Below are 27,544 nucleotides of genomic sequence, written 5' to 3' on the forward strand. Positions count from 1 at the left end.
GGGAAAATCCCAAATATGTAGCAATTTTTAAGACTCCCTTGTGCCTCTTTTAATTATTTCTCTTATAAAACTAAAACTACCCAAATATTTTATGTATTATTGAAATGTGTAGAAGAGAAATACTTTTGAATTTAAAAAAATTTGCTGCCAAATTATTTACTGTCATAGTTTTTTCTTCAAAAAATGTGACTTGAATTACTTTTTACTATGGCAAAATGATGATTTGCACATACCTGTGATAGCCTTTTTCTTTAATCTCTGGTGCCATCTCTGTCCCTTTATTACTTATATAAAGGCTTTAGTTCAGAGTAGAATTTGCTCCATTATAGGGTTGGCTATTAGGGTTTTCTGAATATTTTTATTGTGCAGATGGTCTGAATTCAACGGATTAGATTTCCTCATAGAAATTGGAGCTTTAGATTGGACCAGAAAGTGAGAAAATAATGAGCCAAGTATTCAAATAGCATCACTGCAGGAAACAGATTTCTGCTTTTAGTATGCAAATCTTTCTATTCCCTTCTACTTTACCTCTTCGGTCTCCACATTCTCGACAGCCTCCATTTTTCCATTAAGTGTTTTTTATTATTGTTTTTAAACATTATTAATTTAAGTACGTATTCTAATCAAAAACAGAATTAAATAATGTGCTTCCTATATACCAGGAGCAAACAGGAGGTTCCTATTATGTAGAGCTGTGTCTCTTAGTTCTATTGTGAAATAATTTTCTCTTTTCCCTTCTTGCTAGTTTCTTCCAACCCCTAGAATTGGTACCAGCACCTAGCCCCCTTGCTGACCTCTGCGTTTTTTGTGGTCCCAGAATACTTAGCCTCTTTGTGTAGTCCCCAAGCAAAGCAAGGGAGGAGACCTGGCAAAGTGATGGATGTGGAGAGAGGAGATCCTGAGCATCTTGACTGTCCCAGAGTGCTGTGAGATGAATGTCTATTAGCCTGACCACTTAACATTCCACCACACAGACCCAGCCTAATCTTAACAGTTGGCTGCCAAAGGTGAGGCAATGGCCTTCTTTATATCCTAAAGAAAGAGGTAGAGGAAATATGCCTTTATGATATATCATAAAGACAATCATGGGCTCAGCTTAAAAATCAGCTTCCATTTGGTAAAAACCAATTCATCTGAGGAAGCTGTCATACATCTGACTCTGAAAATAAGGAGAAAATGAACCTTGGAGAGCTTGGACACACCCTGCCTGAAGACAAAAGTTAAAGGGGATGGCTTCTGAATGCCTTCCCCGCAAAACACACCCACCCACCCACACACATACACACACACACACACACATCATCATCATCATCACCATCGTCATCAGGAAAGACAATGCATCTAGCCTTCTGATTTACAAAATGGCCCATCTGGGATAGAGGCTTGATTTAACTGGAAATGGGTCACCCTGTTTTAATTTCACTAAAGATTGTCCTCTTTTCTTCTAATTGAGACTCAGTAACAATGCAATTCAATTGCAGGCAAATTATAATAGGCTCAAATTTTAAAAATTAAAAATACCCTTTTCATCATGTTTTAATTTATACCACATGTTCTGGCAGGTACAGGGTAGCATACTGTGATTTATAGATAATCCAAATGGTTCAGGATTTCCTTTCTATAAATGTACCAGAAGATTTGTAATTCCCTGGAAAGCAGATGTTTGCATGTCTGCATGAGAACAATAAAAAATGGGCCGAGCCGGGCACAGTGACTCATGCCTGTAATCCCAGCATTTTAAGAGGCCAAGACTGGGGGATTGCTTGAGCCCAGGAGTTCAAGACCAGCCTGGCCAATACGGTGAAACCCTCTCTCTACTAAAAATACAAAAATTTAGCCGGGTGTGATGGGGCACACCTGTAATCCTAGCTACGCTGGAGGCTGAGGCAGGAGCATCACTTGAACCTGGGAGGTGGAGTTTGTGCTAAGCCGAGATCACACCACTGTACTCTAGCCTGGGAGACAGAGGGAGACTCTGTCTTAGGGAGAGAAAAAAAAAGGCATCTTAATAAATAAATCCAACTAAAGTGGCACCAAAGAGAAGCAATAATGCAGGAATGCCATAAAATTAGACTGTAGGAATGTAATTGAGTACCTTTAGGATGATGTATAATCAAATATATGACCTCTTACCCACAAATCACATGTTAAAATTTTATTTTTCAGTAGAATCTTGGCCTCTGTTACCCTACCACATTCCCTACAACAGGCAGACAAGATTTTGCCAGCTCCCTCCCCTTCTCAAGAACAGTGATTTAACTTTGGCTTTTCTCTGCCATTCTTTCTTCCTGCTCTTCCTCACTGTGGTGTCAGCAATAAAGAGTGTGGATAGTTTTCTGATCTAAATGGTATCATTTGGGAAGGGAAATGTGGTCTAAATCTTACAATTGTGGACATAGGCATTTTTCTCTCATTTCAGCTTCTCCTATCAAGTTCTTTTGCATTTGGTGGTTAATTTCCACCAAATTGTAGGAGATTTGAGAAAGTGAGCCGGGAAAAACACCAGAGATGATGTGAGGGAAGAAATGCTGGAGCTGAATTTTTTTATGCCCAAGGATTTTGTTTTGTAATCATTGAATTGCTTTTCCCACAACAAGCTCTGTTTAGTTGGCAAGCCCCCATTAATAAGGGATTTATGTGCCAACCTTCTTAGGCTTTTTATTTCCATGCATATGTGTCTGTAATTGCCCAATGGTTCTTCTTGCCCAGTGCACAGTTACAGCTGATTTACCAAGACAACAGTATTGCAATAGAGAAAGAGTTTAATAAATGCAGAACCAGCTAAGTGGAAGACTGCACTTTATTACTCAAATCAGACTCCCCCAAAATTCCAAGGCTAGGGTTTTTCAAGGGTAGTTTGGTGGGCAGGGGGCTAGGGAATGGGAAGTGTTGATTGCTTGTGTGAGGGATGAAATCATAGGAGGTCGAAGCTGTCTTCTGGCTGTCTTCACTTCCTGGATGGAATTACAAAACTCGTGGAACCAGTTTACTGGTTTGGGTGGTGCCAGCTGGTCCATCAGAATACAGGATCTGAACAATATCTTGAACACCAATCTTAAGTTTTACAATAGTGATGTTTTTTATTTTTTATTTTATTTATTTATTCAATAAAATCCAGATCCTGCACAATACAATAGTGATGTTATGTGTAGGAGCAATTGGGGAGGGTAGGAATCTTGCGACCTGTGGCTACATGGCTCCTTACTGAACCATAATTCTAACCTTGTGGCTGATTTGTTAGTTTTATAAAGGTGGTTTTGATTCTGAGCAAGGAGGGGCTTGTTTCAGGAAAGTTCTGTTATCATTCCTATTTTAAACTATAAACTAAATTGCTCCCAAAGTTAGTTCGGCCTACATCTAGGAATAAACAAGGACAGCATGGAGGTTAGAAGCAAGATGGAGTCACCTATTCAGATTCCTTTCACTGTCATAATTTTTCTATGCCAGATTTTTCTCACTGTCATAATTTTTGTGAAGGTGCTTTCATGTACTCAATAGTTCTGTTTCTTTTTCTGCATCTATGAACATGTTAAAATATGTCACTAATGTTTACCCTCTGGATGATGGCTTATGTTGCTAAGCATTAGACTATCACATGGGAGGCTGGGCACGGTGGTTCATGCCTGTAATCCCAGCACTTTGGGAGGCTGAAGTGAGAGGATCACTTGAGCCCAAGAGTCCGAAATCAGCTGTGCAACATAGTGGGCCCCTTCTCTACAAAAATACAAAAATTAGCTGGGCGTGGTGGTGCCCACTTGTGGTCCCAGCTACTTGGGAGGCTGAGGTGGGACTCTTACTTGAGCCTCAGAGGTGGAGGTTGCAGTGAGCTGTGAGCATGTCACTGCACTGCAGCATGAGTGACAGAGAGAGACCCTGTCTCAAAAAGAAAAAAAAAAAAGACTATCACATAGGGAAGCAGGTAATGTCCAAGGTTAAGTGCAAACATTCAGATGACTGGCAACAACCATACTCTTTATCATGGAATTCAGCAAGTGCTGCTCTTTGCTGCTGCTGTGAATAAGTCCGTTTCCATGTTATATTTCGCTAGTTTGATTCATTCAAAAGATAATGTCTACTATGTACCAGGACACTTCTAGGTGCTGGAACTACTGCAGTGAATAATCAGATGCAAATCTGTGCCCTTGTGGGCTTTACATTCTAGGGGGAGGGTGGAGACAATATCCAAATTATATAAATTACGTAGTATTTCGGAAAGCTTAGTTCCAGCTGCTATAACAAAAATGCCATAGATTGGATGACTTAAACAAAAAGAATGTATTGTCTCACAGTTCTGGAGGTTAGGAAATCTGAGATCAGGGTTACCTCCATGGTGGGTTCTAGTGAGGCCCTCTTCTGGCTTTATAGGCAGATGGCCCACATGGCAGAGAGCGGACAGAGTGGGAAAGAGTCTCCCTCTTATCTCCTCTTACAGGGGCACTAATCCCATCATAAGGGCTCTACCTTCATGACCTAATCACCTCCCAAAGGCCTCACCTCCTGATCCCATCACATTGGGGGTTAGGGCTTCAACATATGAATTTGGGAGGGACACAGACATGGAGTCTGTAACAGGAGAAAAACCTAGCAAGGACTGGGGATAGCGGTGCTAGGTAACTGGTGGCAATATGCAATTTTGAACAGAATGGTCAGACTGAGCAGGTGACACTGAGCTGGACAAAGGGGAGTGAGCTTCTTTGTAAGAGGTCTTGCTGTTTGTTTTCCACAAACAGGGAACCTCAGCTAGTCTTCCATATGAAAACTCTTTTTGGCTAAGGTCAATATCAAACTAATGTTGACCATTTGTATTATTTTAAAGTGGTTCTTTCTGCCTTTGCTACCATTTCCTTTCTACTGGCTTTTTGTCAACGTGTCTGATGTTACTTCCTACATCCAAAAGCATTCAAGCGTCTTTACAGGCAAAGTCCACCCCAGGCATGTTTTCACACGGATCCCTTCACAGCTCAGTTGCGGTGAGCTGCAACTCTCCAGCATATAGAAGAGCAGTTCTATATTCTGATCTCTTTCATTATAGTGCACTGACTTCCACTGGTTATGTGGGTAAGAAGCGTCTCGACAATTTAGAAAACAAGATGGGGAAAGGAGACCAGCAAACATCTATATAAAACATTTGTTGCTTTTTTAATCAAGGAGACCAGAAACTGTGGTAGTGCCCCAACACTTTGATTGAAGGCTGTTGTATATTGAGTGTATTCCTCATTACATATTCGGACTGATTCAGACTTCCCACGGTGCTTATTAGCTCATTCTGTGCTTCAGTTCTTCTGAGCACATAGTCGCATTAGGAGTAGTCAAATGTTCTTCCTAGTGTGGGTATCCAGGGAAGGATCATTATCCTGGCAAATTTGAGGATCTTTGGGGATTGGAAACCTTTTGTGTTGATTCTTGGAGTTCTAAAAATCTAGATGCCTTCAACAGGTCACTTGTGACAGATCTGTGATACTGTCATGATTTTAAATTAGTGTTAATGAGTAAACTTAATTAATTTACCATGCAAATTAACAATACTACAATATAGAGACTTGCTCTCACCCACTACAATAATTATCATAAAGTTAGAATGAAATGTTTTCATTTTTGGCTTTAGAGCATAAAATATTGGCTCAAGAAATTTCATTTTGTCAACGTATATCATTTGATTAAAACAAATTTTTTCTTGCCAAAAATACAAAATTCTAAGGTTAAAAAAAAAAAGGAATGAAGTCCAGTATGATGCCTTCTGTCTGCTTTTTTCAATGCCCAGCATGGCTCTGATTATTTCAAAGGGTACTATGAAAAATTTCAAAAGCTATTCAAAATAAAATTATTTTTAACTGATTTTGATGGAAAAGTTTTTTTTTGTTTGTTTGTTTTTGTTTTTTTTTTTTTAAGATGGAGTCTCGTTCTGTCCCCCAGGCTAGAGTGCAGTGGTGCGTCTTGGCTCACTGCAAGCTCCGCCTCCTGGGTTCACGCCATTCTCCTGCCTCAGCCTCCCAAGTAGCTGGGGCTACAGGCGCCTGCCGCCACGCCTGGCTCATTTTTTGTATTTTTAGTAGAGACGGGGTTTCACCGTGTTAGCCAGGATGGTCTTGATCTCCTGACCTCGTGATCCATCCACCTCGGCCTCCCAAAGTCCTGGGATTACAGGCGTAAGCCACCACGCCTGGCCAGTTTAACATCTTTTTAAAGAAAATATGGAACACTTCACAAATTTGCATGCCATTCTTGCTTAGGGGCAATATTTTCTGTATCATTCAAATTTTAGTGCTGCAAAAGTGAGCACTCATCATTTTTACAAGTTACACACACACACACACACACACTCTCTAGTGAAGTGTTAAACTTACATCATCGATTTATCAGATAAGGCAGAAAACTTGAAATCTGACCTTTCTGATTCACTGATTTTACTGAATGACCTTGGGCCAGTCATTTAAACCCTCAGGGTTGGTTTTGATTAAGACAGATAAGTCCATTCCTCCCCTAGTCTGATGTCATAGGGATGTGGTTAAGAAAACACACAGGCTGTCAACATTTTGAGCCCCTGAGAGATGAGCTACTTTAGAGAGACACTCTATGGAAAGTCTAGCAGATAATGGTAGCTGATTGGATGTCATACCTATACCATTTAACTATGCAGTGAGTTCTGTCTGAATGTGACACTCTTGTGTAGCAGGTGCTTCACAAGGTTCTATATGTTATTTTATTTTATTATTTTATTTTGAGCCAGAGTCTCACTCTGTCACCCAGGCTGGAGTGCAGGGGCACAATAATGGCTCATTGCAGCCTTGACCTCCCGAGCTGAAGCAATCCTCCCGCCTCAGCCTCCTGAGCAGCTGGGACTATGTATGTGTGCCACCATGCCTGGGTAATTTTTGAGGGTTTTTTTTGTTTGTTTTTGTTTTTTGAGACGGAGTCTGACTCTGTCACCAGGCTGGAGTGCAGAGGCGCGATCTCGGCTCACTGCAACCTCTGTCTCCCAGGTTCAAGCGATTCTCCTGCCTCAGCCCCCTGAGTAGCTGGGACTACAGGTGTGCACCACCACGCCCAGCTAATTTTTATATTTTTGGTAGAGATGGGGTTTTACCATGTTGGCCAGGATGGTCTGGATCTCTTGACCTCGTGATCTGCCCACCTCAACCTCCCAAAGTGCTGGGATTACAGGTGTGAGCCACTGTGCCTGACCTTTTTTTTTTTTTTTGTATTTTTTTGTAGAGATGGGGATTCACCATGTTGCCCAGGCTGATCTTGAACTCCTGGGCTCAAGTGATCTGTTCACCCGAACTCCCAAAGTGCTGGGATTACAGGCGTGAGAGATGACACCCAGCCTGTTTTTAAAATCGTATCTTTAATAAACTTATCTAAAAGGTATAGAGTTGGAAAATGGGTGTGTCATGTTTGTAACTATACTCACATATAAACAGCAGAATTTTCTGGATTTTTTTTTTTTTTTTGGCTAGTCAAGTGAAGCAGTGGGAGTGGAGAAGGAGCAACAAAATCTGTAACTGGTTGTGATCAGTTACCTGTAAATACCACTGCACTTAGACCAGCCAGCAGCCGAATTTTCCTAATAAAAGTTGATATGCTTTTTAAAAATTTGATGACTTGGTAGGAAGGAGAACTATTATTTATATTTGGAAAAGAATGTTTTCTTTAGAAAGTGTGGAAGTGTTGCTTCGGTAAATATGGAATATTTCCAAGCTTTAAAAACAGGCACCAGGCCAAGTTAAAGTGTCATATGTAAACCAAGCTTCTGTAGTGCAGCCTTTTTAAAACACAAGGTCAAGGGCGGTGTTGTGGTTTAAGTAGTGAAAAGGCCATGGGTTTTAGAGACATATACTCCTTGGGTTTGCATTCTGGTAAACTTCTTGACTGAGCCTCTGTTTTGCTTCTTCTAATCTGTAGAATAAGAATAGTAGTATGACCCCTCATGCCTGCAATCCCAGCACTTTGGGAGGCTGAGGCGGGTGGATCATGAGGTCAGGAGATCGAGACCATCCTGGCTAACACGGTGAAACCCCGTCTCTACTAAAAAAATACAAAAAATTAGCCGGGCGTGGTGGCGGGCACCTGTAGTCCCAGCTACTGGGGAGGCTGAGGCAGGAGAATGTCGTGAATCTGGGAGGCGGAGCTTGCAGTGAGCCGAGATCGTGCCACTGCACTCCAGCCTGGGTGACAAAGCGAGACTCCATCTCAAAAAAAATAGTAATAATAAAGAATAAAGAATAATAGTATGACTTCCTGCCTAGGGTCATATTAAATATTAAACCTCTTTTCTTTCCTTCCTTCCTTCCTTCCTCCTCTCTCTTTCTTTTTCTTTTCCTTCCTTTTTTCTTTCTTTTCTTTTTTCCCTTTCTTTCTTTCGTAACCACCCAACAGGTTCACCTTACCTGCTGCCTAGATAGAGCCAATTTATCTTGACGGGGATTGCAATGGACAAAGAGTAATTCACTCAGAGCCAGCTGTGCAGGAGACCAGAGTTTTATTATTACTCAAACCAGTCTCTCTGAGCATTCGGGATCAGAGTTTTTAAAGATAATTTAGCAGGTAGGGGCTGGGGAAGTGGGGAGTGCTGATTGGTCAGGTTGGAGATGGAATCATAGAGGAGTCAAAGTGAGGTTTTCTTGCTGTCTTCTGTTCCTGGGTGGGATCATGGAGCTTGTTGAGCCAGATTACTGGTCTGGGTGGTGTCAGCTGATCCACTGAGTGCAGGCTCTGCAAAACATTTCAAGCACTGATCTTTGGTTTTACAATAGTGTTGTTATCCCGAAGAGCAATTTAGGGAGGTTCAGACTCTTGCAGCCAGAGGCTGCATGGCCCCTAAACCTTAATTTCTCATCTTGTAGCTAATTTGTTAGTCCTACAAAGGCAGACTTGTCCTCAGGCAAGAAGGGGTCTTTTTGGAAAAGGGCTATTATCAATTTTGTTTCAGAGTCAAACTATAAGCTCAATTCCTTTCCAAGGTTAGTTTAACCTATGCCCAGGAATGAACAAGGACAGCTTAAAGGTTAGAAACAAGATGGAGTCGGTTAGGTCTGATCTCTTTCACTGCCATAATTTTCTCAGTTATAGTTTTTGCAAAGGCAGTTTCACTTTCTCTCTCTCTTTTATTTTCTTTTTGGTAAAGAGTATTTCCGAAGGGAATTAGAGGGCTCTGGACACCTTACCAAATATTTAGAAAATGAAGAGGTAAATTTTAGCTCAGCCTTGGTTTATGCCGTTGGTGTAGAAGCCAGGAATTCTTTAAGGTGGTAAAAGGAGCTGTGTTTTGTGTTGTAACTTTTTCCTCTCTTGTGCTCTCAAACTCTCTGCTGTCTTCTCTTTCTCTGTTTCCTTCTTCTAATTCTCCTTTCTTGGCATGATCCCTAACATTTTGAAACCTTCTCTGAATTAATTCACTTCACCAGGTCTTTCAAATGCTCAGACATGAATACCAACAGATATTTCTTCTAAATTATAGGAAATACCTCTGGCCTTTGTCCCTGCCCCATAGCAAATATATTTTAGTTTCAAATCTATAAACCTTTAGTCCTGAAGAAAACACTCTGAACCATATACAAAGTTTTTAATTAAAATTCTAATTATCACCCACATGCATATTAATAGCATGTAGGGGAGGAAAAACTTTTCTTCTGCCCTCCTAGAGTATGTGCCTAGGGTCTATAAATTAAAGTGACAAAAGACAGATTAACAGGAGAAAAAGGCATACACTTTTTTTGATACTATTTTTAATTTTACATTATCAAGGGCTTCACAACCTCCTCTTTGGGTTTTATATACCATTTTGACAAAGGACAATATATTGCGGAGAAGTGCCTAGACTAAAGAAAGAGGGGTTTGGACTCCTGGGGCAGTAAACTGTAGGAAATGTATGGTAGATAAGGTTTGTTTAGTAAGATCATTTTGCAAGATCATCTCCATGCAGTCTTCAGTGTTTAAGAGACTTCTCTTCCTGGCTCGGGAGAGAGAGGCACCTTTACAAATGGAAATTTCCTTTACAAAAGAGAAATTTATGCCCTGCTTGTAGGCAGATGGGGAAGGGCAGAGAGGTCCTCTTCTGTCTGTTCTTTCTATATAGCTTTCAGCTCAAAATAATCCTTATATCAAAGTGACATATTTTGATGTGACACAGTCCAACCTCTTCAACTACAATAGTTGGAAAAACATATTCCATTTCAATAAGAATATAAAAGGTAAATACATGTTTAAATATAGTCATGGCTAAAGGCATAAGCAGACATAGCTATATAAAGTATTTATCCCCTTAGTTACCACTGCTTTGAAACTCAGCGAGCATACTTCTTTGTACAACATGCCCTCTTTTAATTTGTTTTGTTTGCATGGCGAACATGTGAGGATTTTACTGACTTACAAAACAAACAACAGGGAGCTCACTGTACTTGTACAGCAATAAGGGTTGGCTTATTGGTCATTTTGAGGTCACTGACATTGACTTCTACCTTTATTTATTTATTTATTTTTATTTTTATTTTTTTGAGATGGAGTCTCACTGCACTCACCCAGGCTGGAGTGCAGTGGCGCGATCTCAGCTCACTGCAACCTCTGCCTCCTGGCTTCAGGTGATTCTCCTGCCTCAGCCTCCTGAGTAGCTCAGACAACAGGCACATGCCACCACCCCCAGCTAATTTTTTGTATTTTTAGTAGAGACAGGGTTTCACTGTGTTAGCCAAGATGGTCTAGATCTCTTGACCTTGTGATCTGCCCACCTCGGCCTCCCAAAGTGCTAGGATTACAGGCATGAGCCACCACACCCGGCCGACTTCTGCCTTTATTTATAATACAATGCTTATGGTGAAAGAGCCAGTGATTGACCTGTACCTACAGATCATTATATGTTTTTCTGTTTTGATTTTCTGTCTGACAGCAGCAGCGTGCAGGGTCAAAGACATCCGGCCCCCCATGTCAGTGGTCTAGGATGGCCAGTGAAGGCACCAACATCCCAAGTCCTGTGGTGCGCCAGATTGACAAGCAGTTTCTGATTTGCAGTATATGCCTGGAACGGTACAAGAATCCCAAGGTTCTCCCCTGTCTGCACACTTTCTGCGAGAGGTAAGCCTCCTTTGTGCTTGGAGAAGGGAGTTTCACAGGCTGACCTCCTACAACCTACTGCAGGATTCTTTCCCAGAATTCTACAATTACCTTTGAGAGAAAACTAATCTCTTGTGCTTCTGCCAGACATTAAAAAACAGAATCATGAGTTGCAAATAATTTACTTTATTTCAAACCATTTTAAGCGGGAGAAAGCAATCCAGTGACTACTGATTCATTTACACAAGAGATGGAGCATTAAATAAGAATGTTAAGTTGAAAAATCTTTTAAAACTTCCCTTTGTTCTTTGTGAAACAATTTTTGTCCACAGCAGATCCCTACAGAGGGTCTTTGAGAGTCAATTAAAAAAATCCATCATTTCCTCCCATATAACAAATCAGGTAAAACATCTGCATACATGAGTGGTTACTTCAAAGGGTATAGCTTCTTTTCCAAAGATTCCTCAGACACATACTAATGTCACATTTGAATGCTATGATGTTTTAGATAAAGAAAATATATATATATATTGAATAAATTACCTGACTATGTAATTTGCTGCATGTGAAAACAGACTTCCTTATTTATCTTCTTGATAGAGTATTTGTTTTTGGAGAGGGGCATTAATCAGTTATCAAAATATACTTTACCCCATTGTTTAACTTACCATGTAAGCAATTAAGCATAAGTTTGTTAGTAATTAGCTTATCTTACTTATAAATATTTCCCTAGTAAAGCTATGTATCTTTCTTAAAAATAAATATGGTAATTGTGTTTTATAGCATTCTGTTAAGTACATTTTTATCATTATTTAATATACATACTTAAAATGCTTTACTTCCTATGATAGAACTGGAAATCAGTATTTCAAATGGCTTCAAATCTATGCTGATTACACAAATATCTGATTTAACATGTCTTTATTATCTGATTGACCATTTTTTGAGTTGATTTACTTTGCAAGCTTCAATTGCAAAAGAATAACCATATCCTTCATGGTGGTGATGGATGGAAGGAGAAGGTAGATTTGTTACTAGTAGTTGTGGCTTTTTTTGTTTGTTTTGGGTTGTTGTGGGGCTTTGTGTGTGTGCGTGTGCTTGTGTATATGGGTTTTGGTTTGTTTTAGTGGTGGTATATAGGGCACTTTTTATTTTATTCATTTTATACTTTGGCTTAAGTGCTTGGTAATTCATATTACAAAATAATTAGAGTGTGATTCCTCCATCCCCTTAATGGGTGCACCTAAAACATGAATACCAGCTAATCGTCCATGTGTCCCTGGGCACACATGGTAAGATCATTACCTGATGTGCAGCAGTCGGCATAGCTTGGCAGACATTCTCTATAGAAGTGCATTCAGAGCCACTTAGTCTGAACTTGGCAGAATTGCCCCATATCCCAGTATTCAGTGTCCAGCCTGTCTATTGTTTGGGTCCTACTTCCTCACTCTGACAGGTGAGAAGCAACACTCTGGCTGCCCTAGGTCTGCCCCTGCTATCTTCTTTGGGGGTCTAGCCCAACCCACTTCCACTCCCCACCCAATGACTGGTGGTGATTTGTGAGATCCTGCTACAGCAAGTCCTTACACAATGCTCTGTGTTAAAATTGTTCCAGCCTCATCCATGTTAAGATGATTTCCTCTTCTTTATTTTTTATTTTATTTTATTTTTTATTTTGAGACGGAGTCTCACTCTGTCACCCAGGCTGGAGTGCAGTGGCGCGATCTCAGCTCACTGCAAGCTCTGCCTCCCAGGTTCACGCCATTCTGCCTCAGCCTCCTGAGTAGCTGGGACTACAGGCGCCCACCACCACGGCCGGCTAATTTTTTGTATTTTTAGTAGAGACGAGGTTTCACTGTGTTAGCCAGGATGGTCTTGATCTCCTGACCTTGTGATCCACCCGCCTCGGCCTCCCAAAGTGCTGGGATTACAGGCGTGAGCACCCAGCCAGATTTCCTCTTCTTTTATTTTTTATTTTATTTATATTTGTTAATTAATTTATTTTGAGACAGGATCTCACTCTGTCACCCAGTCTAGAGTGGCACAATCACAGTTCACTGCAGCCTCAATTTCCCAGGCTCCAGAGATCTTCCCACCTCAACTTCTTGAGTAGTTGGGACCACAGGTGCACACCACCATGCCTGACTATAGAGACAGGGTTTCTCCATGTTGCCCAGGCTGGTCTCAAACTCCTGAGCTCAAGCAATCCAACTACCTCAGCCTCCCAAAGTGTTGGGCTTACAAGTGTGAGCCCCTGCTTCCAGCCGAGAAGATTTCTGTTTGAAGGTATTGAAGGTGCTGGCAACTTTCCTTAAAATGGGATTTTTATTTTATTTTATTTTATTTATTTATTTTTTAGATGGAGTCTTGCTTTGTCGCCAGGCTGGAGTGCAGTGGCGTGATCTCAGCTCACCACAACTTCCACCTCCTGGGTTAAGTGATTCTCCTGCCTCAGCCTCCCGAGTAGCTGGGACTGCAGGCATGCGCCACTATGCCCAGCTAATTTTTGTATTTTTAGTAGAGACAGGGTTTCGCCATGTTGGCCAGGATGGTCTCGATCTCTCAACCTCGTGATCTGCCCACATCAGCCTCCCAAAGTGCAGGGATTACAGGCATGAGCCACTGCGCCCGGTGGGGAAATTTTTGTTTATGCAGAGACAAAACCTTACAGCTTGCCTCACTGTCAGGAGAGTGAGCTCTAGGACCCCCATGTTCAGCCTCTGCTGGACATTCATACTGGCTACTCAGTGAGCACCTTACAGTCACTCTTTTTTTTTTTTTTTTTGAGACGGAGGCTCGCTCTGTCGCCCAGACTGGAGTGCCGTGGCGCGATCTTGGCTCACTGCAAGCCCCACCTCCCGGGTTCACGCCATTCTCCTGCCTCAGCCTCCCGAGTAGGTGGGACTACAGGTGCCTGCCACCACGCCCGGGTAATTTTTTTTTTTTTTTTTTTTTGTATTTTTAGTAGAGACGGGGTTTCACCGTGTTAGCCAGGATGGTCTCGATCTCCTGCCCTCGTGATCCACCCACCTTGGCCTCCCAGAGTGCTGGCATTACAGGCGTGAGCCACCACGCCCAGCCCTTACAGTCATTCTTATCCCACATCTTCCAAAACAGCATCAAAGGGCTTGAAGGAGAGCAAAGCCAGACACAACTGCTGGCCCCTTGGAACTCACAGCCTAGTGAAGGAGCCAGTCACTAACCCCCTAATTGCTCAGACTAACGTGAAATTAAACCAGTGACAAGTGCTGTACAGCAGAAGTACACAGGAAACAATATAATAGAGAAATTTGCCCTAATCAAGGAAGGCTTCCTTGCAAAAGTGATGATTACACAGAAATCCCAATGATGAGTAAAAATTAACTAAACAAAGGGGAGTGAATAGAATTTCAGGTAATGTGCAAAGGTGCTATAGTGGGAGGTTGCTATAGTGAGTGAGAGGTGCTACAGTGAGAGGGTTATTCAACACTGGGGAAGAACTTAAATAAGTCCACTGTGGCTGGTACGCAGCAAATGAGGGGAAGAGACAGAAAGTATGTAGGTGCTAGGCCATATGAGATGTGTAATCCATGTTGCCATATATGGATTTTTGTCTTTGTTGTAAGAGCAGTGGAAGTGGAAACCATGGCAGGGCTTTCATCTCAGATGGTGTGGGAGGGAGATTTAAATGGCTAGCTTTGAGTTTTGAGAAGGTCACTCTGGTTGCAATGTGGAGAATTGTTAGAGGGTAAAAAGATGGTAATATAGCAGGGGATGAAGAGAACTGGAGAGGTTAGAAAGATATGTAGGCATTTGGACATGCTTTGGTAATGAGTTGGATATGGGAAATGAAGGACAGTAAGGGAGTTACTATTTTAAGAATGACTCCTAGTTTCTGGTTTGTTTAAATAAATGGATGGTGGTGCTATTCATCATGAATGGCAGAGGATACAGTCTGGGGGTAGATCATGGGTTTGGTTTTGTTCATGTTGAGTTTTAGGACCTGCAAGACATCTAAGAAAAGATGTCAAGAATTCAGTTAATGAGGCTCAAAGGAGATGTCTGTGGGAAGAAATCTAATTTTGGGAGCCTTATGCTTGTAGCCACACATGTGATGTGAATATAATATTCCAGAAAGAGAAGCGGTCTCATGATGAATGGAACCTTGAGTAACTCAAAATTGTATTGACTCAGAAAAGATAGAGCAGACAGGAGAACCATGTGAGTGTGGTGTCATAAAGTCAAGGGAAGAGAAATTTTTCAATAAAAAGGAAGGTGAGCAGAGCAATAGTCAAGCTTAATAGTACTTCCCAGAAGTCTAGTAAGATAAAATTGAAAAACATCTGCTGGATTCAGACTCATTAATGACCTTAACAAAAGCTGTTTCATGTCTGGTTTGGTTCAGGGCTAGCTACCTCTGTGACATAGACAAGATCAATGAATGTCTCTGATGTCAGGTCTATTCATCTGCAAAATAAGGGGAATGGGGCTAGGTTGGTGTGTTTTGAATTGTTCGGCTAGGTACTGGAAAAAATTGTATAGTCTAATTATTGAGAGCTTAAATTATGGTGTCAAACTGCCTGTGTTTGAATTTGTACTCTGCCCCTGGCCAGCTAAGTATACTGGACAAGTACCCTGGCCTGTCTCTGTCTGTTGCATCATGTGTCTTAAGGAATCATAACAGTACCTATCTCATAGGCTCATTGGAAGTACTTAGAATTCAATGAGCAGCATATGTGTGAGTCATTATTAGTGACACACTTCTTTAAATGAGTTAAGTTGATACCTGTTGAGTAGAGACAAGGAGAAGAGATGGTATGTCTCTGACTCTGGGTGTCCCATCCTTGCTTCAAGCAAACATTTCCATTTTGATGTGTTTTTCATATCTCATTATGATTTTGTACGTAAGAAGAATTTTATTGCTAACAAAAATATTTGATGTGTTTCTTCCAATTTCAAAGTCCACACATTTGTGAGCCCACTGCTAGATATTGTGGGCCAGTGCTTCTCAAACTTTAACATGTATGCAAATCACATGGGGAGCTGACTCAGCAGGTGTTGGATAGGGTCTAAGATTCTGCATTTCTACCAAATGCACCCCCCAGGGAGGCTGACGCTGCTCATCCATGGACCACACTTTGTGTGCCAAGGCGCTAGGAAACACTACAAAAGTCAATGACATTTTTTATTTCCTTGAGCATAATCATTTGCCTGATTAGTGTGAGTACAGCTTACCTGTTGGTTTCTGAAATATTATTTTCCTAGTAAAGGAGACTGGGATGGGAGTTTCTGCCAAATACCTTGTATAGTCACTGAGAACATGTATGGTACCTGCGAGAAGTGGAGGTTCTGCACTGTGCTAAGCTCTCCACCTCTGCTTGTGCAACAGGTGTCTGCAGAACTACATTCCTGCCCACAGTTTAACCCTCTCCTGCCCAGTGTGCCGCCAGACCTCCATCCTGCCCGAGAAAGGGGTGGCCGCGCTCCAGAACAATTTCTTCATCACAAACCTGATGGATGTGCTGCAGCGAACTCCAGGCAGCAACGTTGAGGAGTCTTCCATCCTGGAGACAGTCACTGCTGTGGCTGCGGGAAAGCCTCTGTCTTGCCCAAACCACGATGGGAATGTAAGTGGCTCGGATGGCAGATACTGCCCGGGAGCATGACTACTGTGGCCTTGGGGAGGCTTTGGGCACATCAGAGATTACACATTGAAACAGAACTCCATCTGGAAAAATGAGTAATTAAAAAAGATTTTTACCAGCCCTCAGACTACTTTACCTGCTCACTTTCTTTGAGCAGAACTATTTAAATAACGAAATCAATCTCCACTGTGTCTCCTTCACACATATTGTTGGCATCCCCAGGACAGCAAACCAGTAGCTATTTGCAAGCTGACCTACATAAACATCTGTGTAATAAATTATGGGTATAGATTTAACAATGGATAAGTTCTGTAAGTTGAGAATGATTATTAAAATGTTAATTAGAGTTCTTTATTTTTCTTGGGAGGGAAATTTTCTCATGCTACATTAGACCTTATTCCTTATTAATAGATAGAATTTGAAGCTATGTGAATCCCTGATAGTAGATTATAGATTATGAATTCCAAACATATTTCTTGCTACTAGTGAGTACAATAACTGTTAGAAGCTCAGGAGGACCTGTGGGTACCATCAAGTAACTGATTCACAATAGCTATGTAACCTGAAGAGGCAGCATGGTGCAGTGTCTAAGGACATTGGCTTTGGAGTCAGGCTGCCTGATTCAAATCCTGCTCTTAAACTTATCCCCTGTGCCAGCTTCGGCAAGTTTATTAAACTCTCTGTGTCTCATTTCCTTATCAGTTAAAAAAAAAGTAATAATAGTATTTACCATGTAGAATATTGGAAGAATTAAATGTTCAAGTCATGTAAATCATATAGTAGGATCTTGATAAATGTCAGCTTTAAAATTTTTTAATTAGTGACTTTATATTCATCTCATTTGTATATTGGTCACTTCAAAAGTATTTGAAACTGCTTAAAACAAAAGGCCCAGGTATAATAAAACCACTAAGACAAGCGAGCAATCATTAGAGCAAAGCAATTCTTATTAGCCACACTACTGTTTATTTACCTCATCTCCCAGCATTCTCTCTGCACGCTGTGCTGGAGCCTCACCAGCCTCCTAGAACCTGCCAAATGGTTTCCTTCCTCAGGACCTGGCCTTTCTGTTCCTTCTGCCTGGGTTGCTCTTTGTTCCCTCTTTATGTGGCGAGCTCATTCTCTTCCTTGAAGTCTCACTGAAAATTTCTCCTGCACACAGCAGTCTTCTCCACCTGTACCATCTAACACAGGTTGCCTCTTAGAGCTGGTTACCCTCCATCATGTCCCTGCTTTCTTTCCTCCCTGGTGCTCACTGTGGTCTGCTTGCCATCAGCTGTGTATTTGTGTACTTATTAGTCCCGGCTTTCCCTCTACAATGTGAGCTCTGGGAGGGCAAGTACCTGTCATTAGACCCCTAGCAGTGAGGGCAGTGTCTTATACATAGAAATCAATACCTATTTGTTGAACAAATTTGCCAGACACTGTATTTGGATCCTTAAACGCCCCTCTGCAAAGTAGTTGTTGGTTACTTTCAGTTTATAGATGAAGAAACTGAGGCTGGAACAGTTTAAGTCACAAAGCTTTCTGGGCACATCATAAAAGCTAGCCCTGGAGGAAATAGCATCCTGAGCTTTCTGGTAGCCAAAACAAGAGAAGGACACCATGGCTCACACATCTGTAATAATTTAATTGAAAGCACACACCAGGCTATTAATAGCTATCAGTTTTCCATGCATTTTATGCCAAGGGAAATTGATCATGTAAATTTTGTAAAAAGAACTTTTAAATGCTGCCTTTGAAAGCAGTTTGAGTATTTTCCTCATGACCACTTCTCACACTGGCACTTAGTGAATGCTGAGGCTGTCTTTGCCTGGAGCTTGCACTCCAAATACTAGTTCTGGGAAGTATTTCTATCAGGTGTAAGAGTGCCCCTTAAAATGAGGCTCTCTGGAGATGTGACTTGATAGAGGAGTAGAGTCTTAGAAACATTAGGTTGTTTTGTTTTTAATGGGTTTTTTAGTTTTTGTTTTTGTTTCTGAGATGGGGTCTTGATCTGTCATCCAGGCTGGAGTGCAGTGGCACGATCATGGCTCACTGAATCCTCGACCTCCTGGCTTAAGCGATCTTCCCACCTCAGTCCCGTCCTCTGCCCCAGTATCTGGGACTATAGGTGCATGCCACCACGCCCAGCTAATTTTTGTATTTTCTGTAGAGACAGGGTCTCACTATGTTGCCAAGACTGGTCTCAAACTCCTGGGCTCAAGTGATTCGCCTGCCTTGGCCTCCCAAAGTGCTGAAATTACAGGTATGCACCACTGTGCCCGGCTAAGCTAATATTTCTGTCATTATTTCTCATTCTACATGACAGCCCCTTCATATCCCAAATTTACACCAGTGTCTATAGTAGGTCTCCTGATGTTTCTAAGGGCCAGACATGGTGGCTCATGCCTGTAATCCCAGCACTTTGGGAGGCTGAGGCAAGCCAATCGCTTGAGCCCAGGAGTTTGAGACCTGACTGGGCAACATAGCGAAACCCCACCTCTACCAAAAATTAAAAAATCAGCTGGGCATGATGGGGGTGCACCTGTAGTCCCAGCTACTCAGAAGCTGAGGTAGGAGGATCCTGTGGGCCCAGATGTTGAGTCTGCAGTGAGCCATGATTGCGCCTCTGCACTCCAACCTGGGCGACAGAGCAAGACTCTGTCTCACCAAAAAAAAAAAAAAAAATTGAGAAAAACATAAACATTACCCCCATAAGTAAAGTGAGAATGTCATGAAATTCAGGCAACAGCCTATAGCTCAAGGAAGAGGCTAGAACACGGAGACGGCGGAGGTGAGGGTGGGACGCAGGTGGGCCTGAAAAGATAGATGGGGAGAGATTGGGACCAGCTGTGAATATCATTAAGAACATGTTTGACGTTAATTTCTTAAATTGCAAAAGCATCAAAGCCTTCTGAACAGGAGATAGGTACTTTATTGACATTTTGGAGGAATGGGGTGGCAGACACTAAAGGCTGGGAAACCAATTATGAGTTTACTGAATTGTCCAAATGAGAGATAAGAGGTGGAACTAGAATAGCATCAATGAGCCTGGGGAAGACAGCGTGAATTTCAGAGAAAAGAGTTACTCTTTGACTCGAGAATCTGCCTCCCACAAATAAAAAGACGTGTGCCAAAGTCTGTTAAGCTAAGCTATTAGATCGTGAGAACTTTAGCAACTAAAATTAATCTTATACTAGGTCACAAAGAAAATACCACTATATTTTCCCATTGTGTAAACCAAGTTCCTGCCCTACAGTGTACTAAAATTACATTAGTAACACATGTTTATGGGGAAAAAAACAAATCTCCTTTATAAGTTCATAATTATTTAATCAAAGAAATAATAGAAAATAATAGAAATAATAGAAAATTGGACTATTTACAAAATATTGGAAGTGGAAACTTTTTCTATCCAATGTGTAGGGTCAAATCTCTACCCAGGAAATTTTATGGGTTTAAGTATTTTCCTTTATTTAAAAAGAATTCCAGCCTGGGTAACATAGTGAGTCCTCATCTCTACAAAAAAATCAAAACATGAGGCTGAGCACGGTGGCTCATACCTGTAATCTCAGCACTTTGGGAGGCCGAGACAGGTGGATCACCTGAGGTCAGGAGTTCGAGACCAGCCTGGCCAACATGGTAAAACTCTGTCTCTATTAAAAATACAAAAATTAGCTGGGTGTGGTGGCACATGCCTGTAGTCACAGCTATTCAGGAGGCTGAGGCAGGAGAATTGTTTGAACCTAGGAAGCAGAGATTGCAGTGAGCCAAGATTGTGCCACTGCACTCCAGCTTGGGCAACAGAGTGAGACTCTGTCTCAAAAAAAAAAAAAAAAAAAAGGGTGGGGGCGGAGCAGGAGGATTGCTTGAGCCCAGAAGGTCAAGGCAGCAATGAGCTGTGATCACGCCAAAGTACTCCTGCTTGGGTGACAAAGCGAGACCCTGCCCCTACCCCTACCCCCCCCAAAAAAGAATTCAACTCAAGTTAGAAAAAGAGTAATAAAATAAACATATGGAACAGACACAAAGAAAGAAAAGAACAGAAATATCTATACATAGTATAGTAAGTTTATTAAATACATAGTATATATATTTCTGCATTGTCAGAAAAGCTAGAAAGGTCTCCCATTTCATTTGTGATACGCTTATAACCCTGATACCAAAACCTAATGAAGATAGAACAAAAAGAAAATCATTAGTAGCTTAATTTATGACATTGGCTGTAAAATTATTAATTAAAATACCCCAGCAAATTCCTTTTTTTTTTTTTTTTTTGCTGGGTCTCACTCTGTCACCAAGGCTAGAGTGCAGTGGCACTATCTATCATGGTTCACTGTAACCTCCAACTCCAGGGCTCAAGTGATACCCCTGCCTCAGCCTCCAGAGTAGCTGGGGCTACAGGAGCATGCTACCATGTCTGGCTAATTCTTTAAGTTTTTGTTGAGACAAGGTCTTATGTTGCCCAGGCTGGTTGCAAACTCCTGGCCTCAAGGGATCCTCCCACCTCGACCTCCCAAAGTGCTAGGCTTACAGGCATGAGCCACTATGTCCAGCCCCCTAGCAAATTTTTTTTTTTTTTTTTTTTTTTGAGACGGACTCTCGCTCTGCTGCCCAGGCTGGAGTGCAGTGGCGCAATCTTGACTGACTACAAGCTCCGCCTCCTGGGTTCATGCCATTCTCCTGCCTCAGCCTCCCGAGTAGCTGGGACTACAGACGCCCGCCACCACACTCAGCTAATTTTTTGTATTTTTAGTACAGACGGGGTTTCACCGTGTTAGCCAGGGTGGTCTCAATCTCCTGACCTCGTGATCTGCCCGCCTCGGCCTCCCAAAATGCTGGGATTACAGGTGTGAGCCACTACGCCCAGCCTGCAAATTCTTAATATGTAAAAGCACTTACAAATTAAGAAAAATATGAGCATCATAAAAGAAAATGAGCAAACAACTCAGAAAATCCACAGAGGATATATAAATGCCTAAAAATCATATATGGAAAAATGTCAAGCTTCACAGATAATCAGTTCTTCTCAAATTAACTACAAATTTTTTAAAAGGTAGTAACCAGCGCTCTTGAGGGTATGTATGGTGAGACATTTTCATATGCTGTGGGTGGAAAGGTAAATTGCTCTTCAGAAAGTTTACGTCAATTTGACAAAATATAATGAGTGTTTTACACAACCTCTCATCTTTTAATCCAGTAATTCCACCAGTGGAAATATTTCTAAGGAAATAGCTAGAGCAGAAGATAAAGATAAAAAATTGGAAATAATCTAAATTTGCAACATTAGGGGACAAGAATGCTTGGCAAATTAGCAGCATGTGCCCTAAATCATTCTATTGTTTGATTATAGATTATAGAAGTTCACTGCTGCTGTTTTGAAACAGAAGTCTTCATTGCATATTCAAGCCAAATGCATGCAATATTCCAGATAAATTGCTGCAGTTAGTTGCTGTGAGTAGATCTTTAAAAACAACCCAAGCATCTGAGGGTTAATAAAATAAATTCATTAACAATAAAGCAGGGTGCTGCCATCCCCACTGTCTGATGCTGATTGGCACGTGTGGATGAAAGCCTGTCATCAACTTTAAGTGCTGTGACACTATCTGTCTTCTAATTAAACTGCCATGGTGGCATTGTTCAAATACAAAAGAAAAAGAAGAATAATGGTCAGTGATCTAACAGGTTCTTTGCACTTAAAGCAGACACTTGAGCTCATGCCTCGTGGTCCCCGGAACACAAATGATCGTTAAACCTTGTTATTGGTTGCTTAGGCACCTGACTATCAAGGGTGTCAAAGGTACAAAGGAGAGGTCCTCATTAAGACTGCCCTGCCACTAACAAGTTTCCACTTCCACATCAGGATCAACTGTCAGTGCCCTTAAGAAGCCTCAGGGTTGGCTACAAGGCCTTGACCATCTTTTTTGCGTTAGGAAAGCATAGGATCCTGCCAATCTCTTCTGGTGAACATAAACGGTGACTATCCATCAACAGCAAGCTCATCCTGGCTTTTGGCCTGCCCATCCACCCCGGGCCACACCAGCATCATCTCACTGGAGATGGATGAAATGGATGAGCTCAGCAGAATTACACACTCCGCACAATTAGCTCTCAGCTTGAACCAAAGCTGTCAGAACCGAAGCATGAGCCTTTGAAAATGACTAGCTATTGATACTTTAAAATCATTTCAGGGCCTTGGCTTCCCAGGACACACTTAAGATATTGAACTAGGACTAATAACCCAGGTCTGCTGTTGTCTCTTCAAAGCTGTGATCAATTTTTGTTTGTTTGTTTCTGAAGTAAAATTCAGGCTGGGCTTGGTGGATCACTTTGGGAGGCCAAGGTGGGAGGATCACTTGAGGCCAGGAGTTTGAGACATGCCTGGGCAACAAAGTGAGACCCTTTCTCTACAAAAGTAAATAAATACATAAATACACGATAAAAAATAAAGTTCACATCACATAAAATTTAATATTTCAACAATTTTATTTGTTTGTTTGTTTGTTTTCAGACAGGATCTCACTCTGTCACCCAGGCTGGTCTCAAATTCCTGGGCTTAAGCAATCTGCCTGCCTCAACTTCCCAGAGTGCTGGGATTACAAGTGTAAGGCACCGAGCCTGGCCTGTTTTCGTTTTTGTTTTGTTTTAATGTTTTTTTTTATTTTTAATTTTTTTTTAGAGACAAAAAAGTCTCACTCTGTCACCCAGGCTGGAGTGCAGTGGCATGCTCATGGTTCATGGCAGCCTCAACCTCCCAGGCTCAAGTGATCCTCCCACTTCAGCCTCCCGAGTAACTGGAACTATAGGCGCATGCCACCAACCTAATTTATTTTTTAAGAGATAGGGTTTTGTTATGTTGCCCAGGCTGGTCTCGAACTCCTAGGCTCAAAGGATCCTCCTGCCTGGACCTCCCAAAGTGCTGGGATTACAGGAGTGAGCCACTGCATCACGTCTCAACCATTTAGAAAAGTACAACTAATGTGGTTTTTAGTATAGTCACAAAGTTGTGCAAACATCACCACTGTCTAAATTCCAGAACACATTCATCACCCCAAAAAGAAACCCCATGCCCATTAAGCAGTCACCTCCTACTCCCTCCTCCCACTAATCCCTGGCAACCATCAGCCTGCATTCTGTCTCTGGATTTGCCACTTATGGACATTTGATATAAATGGAATCATACAATATGTGAGTTTTAGAGTCTAGCTTCTATCAATTAGCATGTTTTCAAGGTTCATCCATGTTATGGTATATAGTACTCTTTTTAATGGCTAAATAATATTCCATTATATAGATATACCACAATTTATTGACCCATTCATCAGTTGATGGACATTTGAGTTGTTTCCACTTTTTGGCTATTATGAATAATGCTGTTGTGAACATTCATGTACATGTTTTTATGTAGACATATGCTTTCAGTTGTCCTGGGTATGTACCTAAAAGTGGAATTGCTGGACCATATGGTAATTCCATGTTTAACTTTTTAAGGAATCGTCAACTGTTTTTTTTTTTTTTTTTTTTTTGAGACAGAGTCTTGCTCTTTTGCCAGGCTGGAGTGCAGTGGCAGAAACTTGGCTCACTGCAACTTCTGTCTCTCAGGTTCAAGCGATTCCCTTGCCTTAGCCTCCCAAGTAGCTGGGACTACAGGTGTATGCCACCATGCCCCATGAATTTTTTGTATTTTTAGTAGAGATGGGGTTTCATCATCTTGGCCAGGATGGTCTTGATTTTTTTTTTTTTTTTTTTGAGACAGAGACTTGCTCTGCTGCTCAGGCTGGAGTGCAGTGGTGCAATCTCAGCTCACTGCAGCCTCTCCTCCCAGGTTCAAGAAATTCTCCTGCTTCAGCCTCCTGAGTAGCTGGGATTACAGGTGATTGTCACCATGCCCAACTAATTTTTGTATTTTTTTTTTTTTTTAGTAGAGACAGGGTTTCACCGTGTTGGCCAGGCAGGTCTCGAACTCCTGACCTCAGGTGATCCGCCCACTTCAGCCTCCCAAAGTGCTGGGATTACAGACGTAAGCCATTGCGCCCGGCCTGTTTTCTGTTTTCTTTTGTTTTGTTTTTTGTTTTTTTTTTTTTTTTTTTAGACAGAGTCTCACTCTGTCACCCAGGCTGGAGTGCAATGACGTGATCTTGGTTTACTCCAACCTCTGCTTCCTGGGTTAAAGTGATTCTCCTGCCTCAGCCTCCTGAGTAGCTGGGATTACAGGCACCCACCACCATGCCTGGCTAGGTTTTTTGTATTTTTAGTAGAGTTGGGGTTTCCGCCATGTTGGCCAGGCTGGTCTCGAATTCCTGGCCTCAAGTGATCTGCTGGCCTTGGCCTCCCAAAGTGCTGGGATTACAGGCATGAGCCACCATGCCCGGCCAGGAACCACCAACTATTTTCACAGTGGCTGCACCAGTTTACATTTCCACTAGCAAAGCATAAGGGTTATAATTTCTCAGCATCTTTACCAACCCTTATTATTATTTGACTTTTTGATCCTGACTTTTGATTCTAGTGAGTATGCAGTGGTATCTTGTTGCAGTTTTGATTTGCATTTGCCAAATGATTAACAATGCTGACCATATTTTCATGTGCTAATTGACCGTTTGTATATCTTCTTTGGAGAAAGTCTATTCAAGTCCTTTGCCCATTTTTGAATTGGGTTGTTTATCTTTTTGTTGTTGAGTTGTATAATTTTTAATATGTTCTGGATTGTTATACCCTTATCAGATATATGACTAGCAAATATTTTCTCCCATTTTGTGGGGTTTCTTTTCACTTTCTTATTAGTGTCCTTTGATTCAAAAATACTTTTAATTTAATGAAGCCTAATTTCTCTATTTTTTTCTTTTGTTGCTTGTGCTTTTGGTGTCATAGCTAAGAATCCATTGCTGATTCAATGTCAGGAAAATTCACCCCGTTTCCTTCTAAGATTTTTATAGTTTTAGCTTACATTTAGGTCTTTTATGTATCTTGAGTTAATTTTTGTATGTGGTTTGAAGGAAGGGTTTAATTTCATTCTCGTACATGTGAATTTCCAGTTACCTCAGCATAGTATGTTGAAAAGGCTATTTTTCCCATTGAGTTTTGTTGACACCCTTGTCAAGAATCAATTGACCATAGATGTAAGGGCTTCTTTCTGTACTTTCCATTTTATTCCATTGATCTATAGATTCTATTTTATTCCATTGATCTACTGCCTATTCTTATGCCAGTACTACATTGTTTTGATTACTGTAGCATTATAGTCAGTTTTAAAATTGGTAACTATGAGTCCTCCAATTTTGTTCTTTTTCAAGATTGTTTTGGCTATTTAGTAGTTTTCAGTATTCAAGTCTTGCACTTCCTTGGTTAAATTTATTCCCAACTATGCTATATTCTTTTTGATAATATTGTAAATGGATTTCTTTTTTTAAATAGAGATAGGTCTCACTATATTGGCCAGCCTGGTCTTGGGGCAAGCAATCCTCCTGCTTCAGCCTCCCAAAGTCCTGGGATTACAGGCATGAGCCACCATGCCTAGCTTGGCATTGTTTTCTTAATTTCACTTTTGGATTATTCATTGTTAGTGTTTAGAGATACAACTGATTTTTGTTTGTTAATCTTGTATCCTGCAACTTTGCTGAATTCATTTATTAGCTCTAATTGTGTGAATGTGTGTGTGTGTGTGTGTGTGTGTATTCTTTAGGATTTTCTGTATATAAGATCATGTCATCTCTGTATAGAGAAATTCTTAATTCTTCCTTTCCAATTTGGATGCATTTTATTTCTTTTTCTTGCCTAAATGCCCTGGTCAGCACCTTCAGTACATTGTTGACTAGAAGTGATAAGAGTGAATATCCTCTTGTTCTTGATTAAGTATGATGTTAGCTGTGGGTTTTTTGTAGATGCTCTTTATTAGGAGGAGGAAGTTCCCTTCTGTTTCTAGTTTGACATGAAAGGATGTTAGATTTTGTTAAATGCTTTTCCCACATTAATTGAGATGATAATGAGTTTTTTTCTTTCATTCTATTAATGTGATGTATTACATACAGTAATTTGTCTAGGTGAGCCACCCTTGCATTCCTGGGATAAATCCCACCTGCTCATGATGTATAATTTCTTTAATATACCGCTGGATTCAGTTTGCTAGCATTTTATTAAGAATTTTTTCATCCATATTTATAAGGGCTATTGGTCTGTAATTTTCTTGTGGTATCTTTGGCTTTGGTATCAGGGAAATACTGGCCTAATAGAATAAGTTAGGAAGTATTACCCCTCAATTTCTTCTATTTTTTTTAAAGAGTTTAAGAAAGATTGTTGTTAGTTCTTCTTAAAATATTTGGTTGAATTGACCAGTGAAGCCATCTGGTCCTGGACTTTTCTATGTTGGAAGTTTCCTGATTATTGATTCAATCTCCTTACATATTATAGGTCTATTCAGACTTTGTATTTCTTCATGTCAGTTTTGGTAGTTTGTGTGTTTTTAGGAATTTGTCCATTTCGTCTAAACTATTCAGTGTGTTGGCATAAAACTATCCACAGTATTCTGTTATAATCCTTTTTATTTCTATGATGTCAGTAGTAATTTCCGCACCACTTTCCTTCCTGATTTTTATAATTTGAGTCTTCTCTCTCACTTCTCCAACACCACTCCTGCCACACACACACACACACACACACACACACACACACACACACATACCACCCCCCACCCCCCCTGCCACCTCACTCTCTCTCTCTCTCTGGTCAGTCTAACTACAGTTTTATCAATTTTATAATATCCTTTCTGTCAATTATATACTATCCAACTTTTGTCTGAAGTCTATTTTGTCTGATATTACAATAGCCACTCTATCTCCCTTTTGGTTACAGTTTGCATGAAATATTTTGTTCATTCTTTCACTTTCTTTTTTTTC

The 27,544-nt window shown here is 41.0% G+C and overlaps 1 protein-coding gene and 1 pseudogene across 5 annotated transcripts in view; one reads left to right on the forward strand and one right to left on the reverse strand.

The window, feature by feature from the left end:
• Positions 1–27,544, forward strand: part of TRIM2 (tripartite motif containing 2) — a 132,447-nt gene that overhangs the window by 56,597 nt on the left and 48,306 nt on the right. For all 5 annotated transcript variants that reach the window (XM_055276165.2, XM_055276167.2, XM_055276168.2 and 2 more), the window contains exons 2-3: positions 10,883–11,067; positions 16,415–16,652. In XM_055276165.2, coding sequence (XP_055132140.1) covers positions 10,883–11,067; positions 16,415–16,652 — 423 coding nt within the window. The remainder of the gene's footprint in view (positions 1–10,882; positions 11,068–16,414; positions 16,653–27,544) is intronic.
• Positions 6,186–6,280, reverse strand: LOC129481416 (uncharacterized; annotated as a pseudogene).

Source organism: Symphalangus syndactylus, chromosome 4, assembly GCF_028878055.3.
Source record: "Symphalangus syndactylus isolate Jambi chromosome 4, NHGRI_mSymSyn1-v2.1_pri, whole genome shotgun sequence".
Lineage (NCBI taxonomy): Eukaryota > Metazoa > Chordata > Mammalia > Primates > Hylobatidae > Symphalangus > Symphalangus syndactylus.